The sequence below is a fragment of the Gossypium arboreum genome, chromosome 11 (assembly GCF_025698485.1).
Source record: "Gossypium arboreum isolate Shixiya-1 chromosome 11, ASM2569848v2, whole genome shotgun sequence".
In the NCBI taxonomy this organism is placed as follows: Eukaryota; Viridiplantae; Streptophyta; class Magnoliopsida; order Malvales; family Malvaceae; genus Gossypium; species Gossypium arboreum.
The window spans coordinates 37,613,667-37,628,774 of record NC_069080.1 but is presented as its reverse complement, the minus strand read 5'-3'; the positions used below and the strand labels follow the sequence as shown (position 1 = coordinate 37,628,774).

At 29.0% G+C, this 15,108-nt stretch overlaps 1 protein-coding gene across 1 annotated transcript; it reads left to right on the top strand.

Annotated features, from left to right (window-relative positions):
* Nucleotides 1-3,367: 3,367 nt before the first annotated feature.
* LOC108473833 (probable receptor-like protein kinase At5g24010) lies at nucleotides 3,368-6,180 on the top strand. The gene has a single exon (XM_017775614.2). It carries the CDS (start codon nucleotides 3,525-3,527, stop codon nucleotides 6,012-6,014), a length of 2,490 nt encoding a protein of 829 aa, XP_017631103.1. The 5' UTR covers nucleotides 3,368-3,524; the 3' UTR covers nucleotides 6,015-6,180.
* Nucleotides 6,181-15,108: the final 8,928 nt, after the last annotated feature.

Below are 15,108 nucleotides of genomic sequence, written 5' to 3'. Positions count from 1 at the left end.
TTCACTATGTCAAATTCGAATTCTATACAAGAGGAATAGACTATGTCTATTTATAAGCTTGTAAAGCCATATTCTAGTAAGACTGAAGCACCTTATTCTAATCAATATCAAATAGATAGAATTTAATAAGGTTTAAAAATCTTATTCTAAAATAAAATAAAAAAGTATAATTCTATATGAATTCTTCTTTTATTTTATTTTACCACTATATTTTAATTAAATAAGGATTCGAGTCACTTAATTCTAATATTAAATATTAAATAACGTGAAAAATATTTTTATAGAAGAATCAATGAATCTTATAAGACAGAGGAAAATAGAATAAAAATTTGTTTTATACCTTTTATATGTATTAGTCATCCATCCAAGTGATTTGAGTCTTACAGGAAACTTCAAGTCTGTTTATACAAATTCAACTTTTCTTAGATAACCACGTCTCTTAGGAATAAATATTACTATTTAAATAGATACATAAATATTCGAATTGAAATATATTTGAATAGCTATAATTTTTGTTAATAATAAAGTGATATACTTTTTTATCTCAGCAAAAATGTCATAGTTAAAATTTTTAGATAAATTTTTAAACTTTGAGATCAATTATTTTAAATGATTTATTAGGATAAATATCAAATTTATACATGAACTTTGGTCTAATGTGCAATTTGATACATCAACTTTGATTTCGTGCAATTATACACATGAAATTTAAATTGAGAATTATATGTATACATGGAACTTTGATTTTCATTCTATTGTACATATTTAAAGAAAAAAGTACATACATTTGTTTTTATATTGAATAATATAATTGTTTGTGTATGCAATACATTAATGTAAAATGATGCTAATTTGGCAATGGTGTTTGTGATTTGTGATTTGTGAAAATTGAATCAAAACAAAATTTCATATATATAATCACACAAATTTAAAGTTAATGTATGAGATTGCACATTGGATCAAAGTTCATGTATAATTTTGATATTTATCCTAATTTAATTAAATATCTTTTATGGAAAATATATTTAAAACTACTTCATTGAACTTTTTAATATATTTTTACAAAATTTTACCTATAATAATTAAAAAAAAGACATTTATAAAATAAAAAGATATAAAGTAAAGAACAAAGAAAATAGGAGAGCAAAAAGAGAGCGTATTTTATTGATCAATAGGAATACTATACAATGCTTCTTTAGAGTCTATATTTATAGACATAAGAAGTAAAAATGAAATAGAACTCTACTTCTAATGAGTATTAGAATTTGAAGTATAAAAATCCTGTGGAAAAAAATCTAGCGAAGGAAAAAGAGTACACATATTTATAATATGCACGATTAGCACTATTAGACGAGGCGTTGAAGCTTCCAACGCACTATTAGACTGAAATACACATATCTATAATACGCATGATTAGCAATATTAGACTGAAATTGCAATAACTCTAGAAGGCAATTGACAACAACTTGAGCAATAGGTTTGGAGTGACCGTGTTATAAAATAAACCATCTACAATGGACTTAGAAGTGGTAGTGAATTGAATATTGAATAATATTGATCGAGGCATTGAAGCTTCAATTCAATCATGGAGGATAATAGCTCTAATTTGGGACTGTCATTAGGCAATGATAACAATGACAATGACATGGCTACATGTTAATTCACTTTCCGCAAGATAATATTTTTAAGGTGGAAGTGAGAGTTGTGCTAAAGAGTTTGCGTGTTGCATGGGAGAGAGGATTGCGATAGGTTGAGGTAGAATGTGATAATGCACTTCTAGTTGAATCATTGTTGGCTAGTGGATTTGTTATTAGCAGAATAGTGGAGCTACGTTTGATTCATGGTATTTTTAATCGTAAATAGAATATACGCATTCACCATATTCCTAGGTCCCAAAATGCAATTGCTGATTATAGGGCAAGACTTGCGGTACCTGATCCTTTAAGTCTAGTGGCTTTTTTAAGAACCTTCGATATCGGTCAAATAACTTCTATTAGTTGATAAAAAGAACTTTCATAAGTCCTAAGATATGTGGTTTTTTTTTAATTGCTTTATTTTTTTAATTGCTTTATGCTATTCTTTTCTACCAAAAAAATTAAAATTTTAACCATTAAAAGTTAAAGTGTAACAAATTAGTGTATGGAAAAATAAGGTTTAATAATTAAGAGACATTACTTATTACTTTTAACCTTCGACTTATAAATATTATAACATTATAAATATTTCAACTTTTCATTTATAATTATTAGAATATAATAAATATTTCAAAAATATTTTAACAAAATTAAAAAAATTTCAAAATAATGAGTCGAAAATTATTTATGAAAACAGTATGGCATACTAAGTCAAAACAACACCATAATTATATAATAATTAAATTTTAAATTCCTTAAAAAATAATGGAAGCTATAAAAGGAGATATCTTTTAAATGAGTATCCCACTTATGGAAGACGACGACCAATTCACAATTGAAACTCATTGGCACTTTAATCTCAAACTAAAAAAAAAAAAAATACTCAAATTCCTAGAAAAATTGAGAAGTTAATTTATAGGACTTTCTTTTTCGTATTTAAAAAAAAAATTAGTCCAATTTGGATAAAATTATTAAACGTTGCGATTAAAATGTTGAGTTGGAATTAACACTAAAACAATTTATAAACAAAAAAAGGAATTTAATATTTTATATGCAACAAATTAATAAAAATCAATAATTTTGATGAATGTGATTATCAACAACTAAACAACTTTTTAATTTTTATTAAATAGGATGATGGTTTAAAATAAAAGGATTAATTTTAAATTTTAATAAAAAGGATGGAATTAAAAATTAGACATGTTGCAATGGAAGAGGTATCTAAATGTGTTTTCTTATTATGCAAGACTTGGACTGTTTAACAAACTCACAACTGACAATCAAAGAAAGAAATGATTTGTAATTTTGGGTATCAATATAAAATGTAATTAAATAAAGAAGTGTAATATATGACGCATTTTCCAAGGATTAGGTTTACATGAAGTTAAAGAATTTAGACTCATCTAGTTTTAACTAGCTCCCAAATCTCAGGGAAATTGCAATGCTTTCCTGCTTCCACACACACACACACACACACACACACACACACACACACACACACACACACAAAAAAAAAAAAGTAGAGTTGAATGGTCCATAAATTATTGAAAGAATATTAAAATAATATAGTTTTGATGTGACCAGATTGCAAGAAAACAAATCGTCTTTATATACATTTAAGCTTACATCAACATCACCCTGTTTCCATTGACCAAGTAAATGCCTATAAAGCCAGAACTGTCCTCTACTGAATCAACAAAGTCTACAATTACGAGGGCATTTAAGGCATTTCCCAATGCAACACGGCTTAGAATTTTCTCTCAGCCTGTTTTGGTTCATAAACCAATTCAGGCTCCCTGTTGACTTATCTTCAATCCTTCAATAGGAATCATTGATTCAGAGAATGGAATTGTTTTGAAGAAACAAAGTTTAAGCAAATACTGCAAATCAATGGGAAAGTTTCAGTGGGATAAACACCATGAGTCTTTAAGCCTTTTTCTTTATCTTGTCATTTTCTTCTCATATCAGCTGCCTTCTTCAGCATACACGCTTCCAGACAAGTATTTCATCAACTGTGGATCAAACATCGCCGTAAACGTCAGTTTCCAGACCTTTGTTGGTGACTCGAATTCTGATGTTTCATTTACGAAACAAAACAGCTTTGTCACAGACAACAGGCAGGCATCAGAAACACCACCTCTGTATCAAACTGCAAGAGTTTTTCGGAAGCAGTCTTCATATGAGTTCAAAATCAATACTAATGGCACTTACCTGGTACGCCTTCATTTCTCCAACTCAACTGATGTCTCAGATGCTATTTTCAATGTTTCAGCTTCAGGTTTTCTGCTCTTGCATGATTTCACTGTCCAAAAAATTGGCAGCTCTACTATAACAAAGGAATTCATTTTGAGCATTCCAATAGGCAAATTTTTAATCTACTTTGTACCGCAAGAATCTTCTTTCGCATTCATCAATGCCATCGAGGTCTTTCCGGCCCCTCCAGATTTCATTTCTGACGAGCCTACACAGATTAGTCGGACTGGAAACAGCAATGATTACAAAGGCCTGCTCTCTCAAGCATTACAGACGATTCATAGGATCAATGTCGGAGGCCCTACACTTACACCAGATAATGATACTTTGTTAAGAACATGGCTTCCTGATGATAGTTATCTGACCAATTCAGGCATTGCAAAGAATAGTCGAGTTCTCTCAGGTAGGCCTAATTATGATATTGTTACCGAATTTATTGCACCAGATCTAGTATACAAGACTTCGAAAGAGATGGCATCAAACGACTCCAATATAACCTGGTCTTATGATGTAACCAGAGATGCTAGGCACTTGATTCGGGTTCATTTCTGCGATGTTATTAGTATATCACTGAATATTTTAAGTTTTTTTCTCTATATAAATAGCAACTTCAGCCTGAACATTAACCCTTACCAAAAAGTGAATGATTTCGCGACTCCATTTTTCATGGACTTTGTGGTTGATTCTGATGATTCAGGGTTCATAACCATCTCCATAGGGCCTGATAGTAATTCTTTTTATCAAAATGCTTTTCTAAATGGCGTTGAGATAATGGAAATGATGGGGAAATCTGATTTGGTCCCTGTAACACATAAGTCCAACAATATGTATCCCTTCATTATTGTTGGTGTGGTCCTCGGAGGTCTTGTTCTTATCTGCATCTTTGGAGGTCTGTTGTTTATTGGATTGAGACGTAGAAAGTCAAAACATGTTGAAACTTCAGAATGGTCACCCTTACCTATATTTAAAGGAAGTTCTCATGGTAATTCTAAGACACCAAGCAGAGAGGGAACCATTACTGTTTCCCCTGTGCCTAACTTGAACCTTGGTTTAAGGATACCATTAGACGAGATTCAGTTGGCAACAAACAACTTCGACAAGAAGTTGCAGATTGGTAAGGGTGGATTTGGGACTGTCTATCAAGGGACTCTCCGGAATGGCTTCAAAGTGGCTGTGAAACGAAGCCAGCCAGGGTCAGGTCAAGGTCTACCGGAATTTCAGACGGAGATCATGGTTTTATCAAAAATTCGACATCGCCATCTTGTTTCCTTGATCGGATATTGTGATGAAAGACTTGAGATGATACTTGTGTATGAGTTAATGGAGAAAGGAACTTTGAGGGATCACCTATATAACGCAAAACTACCTTGCTTGTCTTGGAAGCAAAGGCTCGATATTTGCATTGGTGCCGCAAGAGGACTTCATTACCTTCACAAAGGTGCATCTGGGGGCATCATTCACCGTGATGTCAAGTCGACAAACATCTTGCTCGATGAGAATCTTGTAGCCAAAGTAGCTGACTTTGGCCTTTCAAGATCTGGTCCTCCGGATCAATCCCATGTTAGCACAGGCATTAAAGGAACTTTTGGTTATCTTGATCCTGAGTACTTTAAAACACAACAGCTGACAGAAAAATCTGATGTTTATTCGTTCGGAGTGGTTCTTCTTGAGGTGCTTTGTGCAAGGCCGGCTATCAATCCTGCACTCCCAAGAGAGCAAGTGAACCTAGCAGAATGGGGAATGCGTTGCAAGGATAAAGGATTGCTTGATCAGATTGTGGATCCATCCATAAGAGATCAGATCAATCCCAACTCATTAAGAAAATTTGCAGAGACAACAGAGAAATGTTTGCAAGAAGATGCCTGTGATAGGCCTGGCATGGGTGATGTAGCATGGGACTTGGAGTATGCGTTACAGCTCCAGCAAACAGCAGTTGTCCAAGAGCCACACGAGGACAGCGCATCAAATGCTTCCGGTATGCTATCATCGCATGTTTTTCAGCGTTTACCTTCCACAAATATCGAATTTGAGGGAGATGATATGTCTATCATAAACGAGGATGAATCTGACTCAGTCCCATCGGCAAGTGGAGTTTTCTCCCAATTGAAAATGGATGAAGCTAGATAAATCATTTGGTTTATAAAGAAAAGTTTCCCGGTGTAATGTTTTTTGTTTTACCCTATGTTTCACATCTGGAATTAAATTTGGCACTGCTATCATAAGCAAGACATTTCAATTACAGTGTTTGAACTGCAAGATGTATAATATAACAATATAACAACCATTTTCAAGATCACATGTTTACCAGACCAGATAGTTAAACGGTACACATGCCAGCTAGAAACACAACTTATATAATATATGTACCCTTTTATAAGAAGGGGTGGTTTCGGTGGCGAAGGAAAGGATGGCTTATGGCCTTCTGAAGTGGTTCCAATAAGGATGTATTTGACTGAGTTAACTTGAGTATCGGATATGGGTATATATGTTTGTGGTCAAAACGGGCTAAATCAGGGTTCCGCTTCATATATTTCACCATCAAATTATCATGTTGCTAGTGATGTTACTGTTCGATTTTAGTTTTATTTACAACAAGAGCAGAGCAGTTGGCCCTTCTTCAAACAATAGTTGCTTAAATTCTCTTGAAAAAAAAACCCATACCATTAAGTTCATTTAGTCAAATTATGCTATTAGACCCGTACTTTGACTAAGTTATGAATTTAGTACCTATACTTTAATTTGATCATTTAGTCAAATATTTTCTGGAAAAGCTGTTTTTACACATATTAATAAATTTATATTTTAAATTGTTTTAAGTATATTACAATGATTTATTTATAAATAAATAAATCAAATTTAATATATAATAATACTCAATTATTAAGCTAGAATATTAACCGTCATAAATTAAAAACAACCAAAAGCAAATAAATTATTTCTAATCGTATTATAAAATAATAATAAAAACAAGGATTGAATAATTATAGAAATTAATACTAGAAACCAATATATATAAAACCCTTAATTTTATTAAAATACTCATGTCATATATATATAATATTAATATGTATAGACTCGTGTATGGGATAAACTCTTTAAATACATGGTTTAACATGAGTGTTAGAACATGAATCTTGCAAGAAAAATGAATAAACTCTATAAAGCAATGTTTGATGGAAATTATGACAACTGACCATAAAAGTCCTAGTTAGAATCTTAATTCCTAAGAAGAATGTATAAGAAAATCCATTAAATTAATCTCTTCTTTTCTATTATCTTCTTAAACATATTTCATCTTTGTTTCGATCTTCCGTAGGTACCAAAATTTTGTTCCTTTATGTTCCTAAAGCTCCTGCCATTTTCTTTTAATGGCTGAAAAAAAAAGGAAAAAGAGTGCATAGAAACGGAGTTAAAACAACTAACAACAAAGAGTTGAAATTAGATAAGGAAGAGGGACATAAAAATGAAAGGAGAACCTCAATCCAGTTTCTTCATCTGTACATTTATTAATATTCAATTTGCTAACCCTAATATCCAATTGAATTTCTCTTATGGCTCCATTAGTGAGAAGATGATGAGCAATCAACTATTTGATGCTTCCTACACTAAGAAAATAAAGAAGAAAAAGTTTCTCATCTATATTGTGTACAACCATATTCTTGATTCCAACTTTCTGGTAAAGTCTTCATCTCTTATGAAGCCACCTTTCAATATGCATGGAGTATCAATGATAGTTACATTAGGAATCTGAGTTTTGTACCGTTCAAAGCATTGAAATCATTCCCTCTATGAGTATTTCATTTCAAAGAGATGTATTTGGCAACAACGGTGTTTCTTTTCATAATCACTCTGTCAAATATGGCTTTCTTCTGGGTCAGCTCATCAAATATCTTCTCAACTATAGAAATAAATTATGAAGTAATAAAGAAAACTGCATATTAAATAAGGCTATGATAACCATGATCCTTATTTGTAAAGAAAGATTGCCTCAAATGATATTAGCTCCCAATTGTCTGATAGCTTTTGTTCAAACTTCACTTGGAATGATGATTAAAGTCGTTGCCTACATTAATCAGTACCAAAAACATGTCATCTATATAAAACCATTATAATTTTGAGTCTGTGCAGATTGATCACTGTAGTTTGGAAAGGCAAAAGTGGATCTCATAGGTGTCACATAGAAAAACCCATAATCTATTTACATGAGGAAGGCAGCAGCATGCATCAACCTAGTGGCATATGCTATTTATGCACATACGGCATAACTTTATCCAGTATTGTTAAGACAAGCACCTAGGCTTTGCGCCTTAGCATAAAAAGCAAAAGCACCTGAAACCCCTTCAAGCCAGGCGCATTCAGTAGGTACAAGCTCGGCACCCCTAGGCATGCACTTTTGTAAGGCAACACACACACAAAAAAGAAAAACCATTTTGAAAAGGGATTCTTCTCAGTATTTGAGTATACGACGACAGGCACAGGACCAAAACAAATCATGCACACCGGCCAACAAAATTAAAAGAAAATTTAGCTTGTTCACTAAACAAATTTGACCAACTTTCTGAGTTTATTATCATAAGTATAAATCTTAAGCTTATAATATACATAAGCACATACTCATCGAGACTAATAGATATACAAAAATGCACACACAATGCTTGTTGCACCTTATTTCACTCGAGCAAAAGTGCTTTTCTTTAGCGCTTCGTGCCTTAGTCAATACAAGGGTTCGAACGCGTAGAGTGCACACCTTGCCCTTAACAAAACGATCTTTGCCATCCATCAATTTGTAAAACCAAACAAACATGGATACTATAACAGAGTTCTTTATGTTCTAAGCTAAGAGCCAATACTTTCTTCCTTATACACATACACAGAAACAATCAACATTCAAACAAAAGACCAATATTCAAAAACATCTAATTACATCAAAAATATAAGCTTGGAATGAATTAGTACGCGTTATTCAAACAAATGTCATCACCTTTCTCTCTTTTTTTCTTTTTTTTTTTGAATTTAATGATGAGAATCCAAAATCATCAGATGAACAAGGAAAACTTTGAAAAATTGAATTTATTTTACAGAATTCTTAATTATTTACTCCATTTCAAAGAAATCAAATGCAAGAAAATTGAATCCGAACCTGTAAATATAAAAAATGAGCTCTCTGTAGAAGATGTCCGGGAACTCCTCTCTCAAGGTTCGAATAGCGTAACCATATTCATGTAATCCTGCTTCTCCTCTTCCTCTTTGCAAGGCTTCGATCCTCGCTGCACCGGAGCCGAAAATTGTACGTACAAACTCAAGTTTTGGCTCAAACCCGAAACCGTACTGTCGACATCTTTAACACCGACCCTAGCATTGGTCCTTGACCAAACTTTCTCATCATCGTTCTTCAAAATCGCGCAGCTCTTGAGGAATTTAGGGCGGGGGGTAGGGTACCTGGGAAATTTACCAAGAGATTGAAAAAAAAAGATAGATAGATAACAAAAATCAGAATGATCGAAGAGATAAAAATGGGTAGGGTACTTGGCAATGGCACTGATTTGCAACCCAAGGGGAAGGGGAAGGGGAAGGGGAATGCGACGGGGAGAAAGCGTTTTCCCATGTTTTGGAAAATGTCTTACCGAAAAAAAAGTGTAAGACATTTTCCCAAAAGAAGAGGTGATTTTTTCGTGTTTTGGAAAAGCATTTACAGTGGGAGTTTATTTTCCACCAAATAAACAGCGAAAAATGACGAAAATATTTTCCAGAAAAGCTTTTACCCCCAAACAAACGGAGCTTAAATTGGGGGAGAAAAGTCAAAAGAATTTTTTTTTAATTTTTTAGATTATGACATCACCATCAACGTCATTTATACAATGTGTTAAAATATTATTCTGCCACGTGTCCTAGAGTTAACACCTGTTAGGCTCAGGTATTGATTTAGTTGATGGAAAAAAGTTCGAGTATCAATTTAGAACAAATAAAACTATAATTACCAGTCTAGGAGAAATGGAAAAGTTTAGATACTAATTTTATATTTAACCCTATAATTAATTCATATCTTCATTGAATAGATTAATTAAATTAATTCTATATCAAGTAAAGTTAAAATTGAAATTTAAAATTTCAACAAATTAAAAATTTGAATTTTTATTAAAAATGAGTTAATATGTAAATTTCTCATTATACTTTAAATGGAAATTAAAACTTATCCCTATATTTCACTTTAATGATATTTGACATTATCCTTATAAATAAGAGATAAATTTGTCATTATATTTTAATTCTATATTGGATTTTGTGCTTTATTTTTATTTAATTGAATTTGCCATTGAAGTTAAATTGTTTTATTCAATTTTACTATTCAATTTTAATTTGAAAGAATTTGAAGAAAAAATTAATAAAATATTTTTATATTTTAATTTAATATTTAATAAATAAATAAATAATTATATAATATTAAAATTAAATAAAAATGGTTATTACTTATTTTTTCTTTTGCAATATATGTATTCCATTTTCTTTTTCTTTTTTATTTCATTAAATAGAATTTTCAATTTAATTTATTATTTTTAATATTTATAAGTTAAATTATTGCTAACTATTAAAATAAAAATTTGAAAGGATTTTTTATCAAAATATATTTTTGTTAAAATTAACGTTGATAATGACAATAGACACGATTGCGAATCAAATAAGAAAAGAAAAACAAAACAAACAGATTTTACATGGAAAACCTTTTCAAGAAAAACCACGGGCATAGAAGAAGAAATTCACTAATGTTGAAAATCGAATCATACAAGCAGGGGCGAAGCCAGAACAAATTGTTAGGGGGGGCCGGATAAAATTTTAATTTTTATAGTTTAAATCTTTATAATTTGTAAAGGATTAAATTGAATTTTTATAATTTTAGAGGGACAAAGTAAAATTTTACATTTACTAATTTAACATTTTAAAAAAAATTTAAGGGCCAAAAAAATAAATTTACATTTTAAGGGGGACCGGGGCCCATGCTAGCTCCCCTGACTTTGCCCCTAACTATCTTATATCATACCTCAATCTATTTTTATCGATTTTCCTCGTATATCTCTCCTCAAATAAAACCATTACTATCACTCATCTTAAGTTACCAAACAGTAAATTTATTGTCTCTCATACCTCTTACTCAACACCATATTTGAAGCTTTCCATTCAAATCAAATCCAAACCTTCTAACTACTAAAAATTTCTATAATTTTCTTATATATATTTCTAATTTTTATAACATTTCAATGCTGTTAATAAGTTTTTATAACCCTTTTTTGTAATAATTTATAAAATAGTTATATGTTTGTCTTAACTTATTTTTTATTTTTTGTTAAACCTATATTTTTATAGCTATTATATTTTAAAAATAATTATGTAACTTTTAAATTTTTATATTATTATATATTTTCATATATTTTTTAATTTTTCTAGATTTTTATAACATTTAATAATATCTATAGTTTTTCATATAAATATTTTAATATTTTTCTATGTCAAATGCCAAGTCTGGCAACACGTTAGCCATCTCATCACCTTTCATGTTAACATCTAACAGTCTGGATAAAAATAATAATTATTCATTTTTCAACAAAAAATACAATTGAATTTTTAATTATTTTACAGGAACTTTCCATTGTGTAAACAAAAAGAAAAGGAAAACATCTAATGTTTACAGGTTATAGCAACAACGGAGAACTGAAAGACGACTTTAGAGTAATTCATCAAGTTTTTATATCATGTTTATGGTCAATTACGAAAATAGTTGTGTACTTAATTTTACTAAATTAATTTTTAAAGGTTAAATATTGAAATTTGTCACTATACTTTGTTTTCATTTATATTTGTCATTATATTTAAAATTATGAGTAAAGTTAAATTTTAATAAATTTTGTCACCAACTTTGTTTTTTAATTAAATTTTACCATTCAATATTAATTTTGATGATTTAAAATTGTTAAATTTATTTGACTCGAATATTTGTTAAAAAATAAAATACAACGGCAAAACAAAGAGATTTGTGTAGGATTATAGTTCTTTTTCACATTCATTAGAATAGGGTTTTTCAACATTTAAATAGATGTAGTCAAAACTCCTCTGGCATGCAGTGGCGAAGCCAGAGGCTAGCATGGGCCTCGACCCCCCTAAAATGTAAATTTGCTCTTTTGGCTCTTAAAATTTTTAAAAATATTAAATTAGTAAAGGTAAAATTACACTTTGCCCTCCTAAAATTATAAAAATTGATTTAATCCTTTACAAATTATAAAGATATAAACTATAAAAATTAAAATTTTATTTATAATTTGTTACGGCTTAGCCCTAAAGATAGTGTGCGAACAAAAAATAATGAGTAATAATTTTTATTAAAAACTTTTTTAAATTATTAGAAATTATTAAAATATTATAAAGATGCATAAAGTTAATAAAAAATATATAAATGTTATACTTATGCTTTTATAGATTTTATAATTTTATATAATCTTTAAAAACAATTAAATTCTTTAAAAATAATTAAAAAGTCAACTATGTGCTCTTAAAATAATAAAAAATTAATTAAGTATTTTTCATATTAAATACTAAGCTAGCCATCATATTATTAATTTTTCATTCAGTTGTCATGTCTCTAGGGCTTCAAAGGAAAATCATATTATAAGGACTGAATTAATTACAGACTTTCGGTTAAAGACTAAATTGATTGCTTTTCAATGAGGGATTTAATTGATTTTTTAATTATTTATAATTTATTTTGGTGCTTAAGCCTTCCATAATTACTAGAATTCTTTTTCCTCCAAGAGAAAAAGGATTAATATAAACTGGGACGTGGAAACACGGAACAAAATTAATTTGTTATTCTAGTGGGTTTTTTATTGGTAAAGGAAGAAAACTCAAAATTTCATGATAGTCCAATGAAAAGAAATTTTTCATAGTTTGACTCTTCTTGCAAGTTCAAGGTTTTTTTCTTACAGTAAAATATAAAGCACAACATTATAAGTGGTATTTTGTTAATGAAAATTAGTATATCATTGGGTGCTGGTATATTGGGGGTTTACAGCGTCAGTTAAGTGTACGGCTAGATTGGAATCAATTGGGTTTACTCAGGTAGTGTTGATGCAGAGATTTTTACTATAATAATATGAAAAAAAAATTCAAAATAGGATGTCCTTAAAATTATGTACGAAAATAGGCCATTGCAAGTGATGGAGGGTGGTGCATAGGCGGCACCACCCTCAAATCCAAACACTTTTTGATAGTTGCAGGTTAAAAAAAAATAGGACAAAAAAATAATAATAATAAAATAAGGGTGGAGGGTACCCCACAAGCGGCACTGGTGGAGGGTACCCCATAGGCGGCACCAATCATTGCTCTGCACCGACAGGACTGTTCACTGCCTTTTCTTTTGTTTTATTATGTGTTTGGGGACCTTAAAATGGTCTCCAATTTCTTTGTGTGCGTGAGTGAAGAAGAAGAAAGGGGGAAGGAGAAGAAAAAGAGTAGAAAAGAAGAAGAAGAAGAAGAAGAAGGAGGAGGAGGAGACGGCATTGGTGAGGGAAGAAAAAAGAAAAAGAAAAAGAGAAAGAAAAAGAGAAGGAGAAGAAGAAGAAGAGGGAGGAAGGAAAAAAAGGTAATATTCTTTTTAACGAAATAATTTTTAATTGTTAATTTAAAGAAATAAATTATTTATATTAATTGTTAATGTTATTATTGTTGATTGATTTTGATTTAATTTTTAAATTTAATTTTGTGCAAGGTATATTTTGGTTACAAAGAGATATTAATCGTATGTTTGTATTTATTTTATTTCTTATATATATTCATAATTTATTTTTAATTTTATTGAAGTAAAAATCCTATCTATGTTATGTACAAAAATATGTTATTATTATTTTATTTAATTTATTTGGTAAGTGTGTTTTAGGTTAATTAGATATATTTTTATTAATTTTATTTGGCATGTTATATTTTGATTTTTTTATTTTTTATGTGATGAGGTTTTTTACAAAATAGTATAAAAATATTAAAAGAATAGCTTCATAGTATATTTTAAAATATATTTTAAAAATCCAAAATAAAATAAAAAATGCCAAAATCAGAGTTTTTACTAAATTAATATAAATATATAAAATAATAGATATGAAACATCATGTACTAAAATAATATAAAAAAAAAAAGAAAATAGTATATTTTGAAAAATAAAATTGAAAATAAAATAAAAATAAACAGTCAAAATCAGAGATTAATATAAAAAATAATATATTTGAAACATTATGTACTAAAATAATATAAAAATAAAATACGAAAATAGTATATTTTAAAAATAAAATCGGAAAATAAAATAAAAAACGACCAAAATCACAGATTTTTACTAAATTAATATAAAAACTAAAATAATACATGAAATATTATGTACTAAAATAATATAAAAAAATAAAATACGAAAATAGTATATTTTAAAAATAAAATCCGAAAATAAAAATAAAAAGGGCCAAAATCAGAGTTTTTTCTAAATTAATATAAAAAATTAAAATAATACATTTGAAACATTATGTACTAAAATAATATAAAAAAATAAAATACGAAAATAGTATATTTTAAAAATAAAATCCAAAAATAAAATAAAATAAATGGCAAAAATCAGAGTTTTTACTAAATTAATATAAAAACTAAAATAATACATATGAAACATTATGTACTAAAATAATATAAAAAATAAAATACGAAAATAGTATATTTTAAAAAGAAAAATCTGAAAATAAAATAAAAAAACAAACGGCCAAAATCAAAGTTTTTACTAAATTAATATAAAAAATACAAAATAATACATTTGAAACATTATGTACTAAAATAATATAAAAAATAAAATACGAAAATAGTATATTTTAAAAAGAAAAATCCGAAAATAAAATAAATACCAAAATATATTGAACTACATGCCGGGTATATTATATATATATTATAATTTAAACCAAAATATTTTACTTATTATCATTTTAAAATAAATAATAAAAATATTTGTATTTGAATTGGGTATATTTATTTTTTTAATGTAGTATGGCAAAAAATATCTTTGTCGGAAAAACGGTTTGGTATTTTTTTGTAATTAAAAGCAATATATAAAATTTAGTTATTTTGACAAATATTTAAAATTCATCAAACATTGAAATTAATAACCGAAATTTATTTTGAAACTGCAGGTATGGCAACGGCTTCATTGATT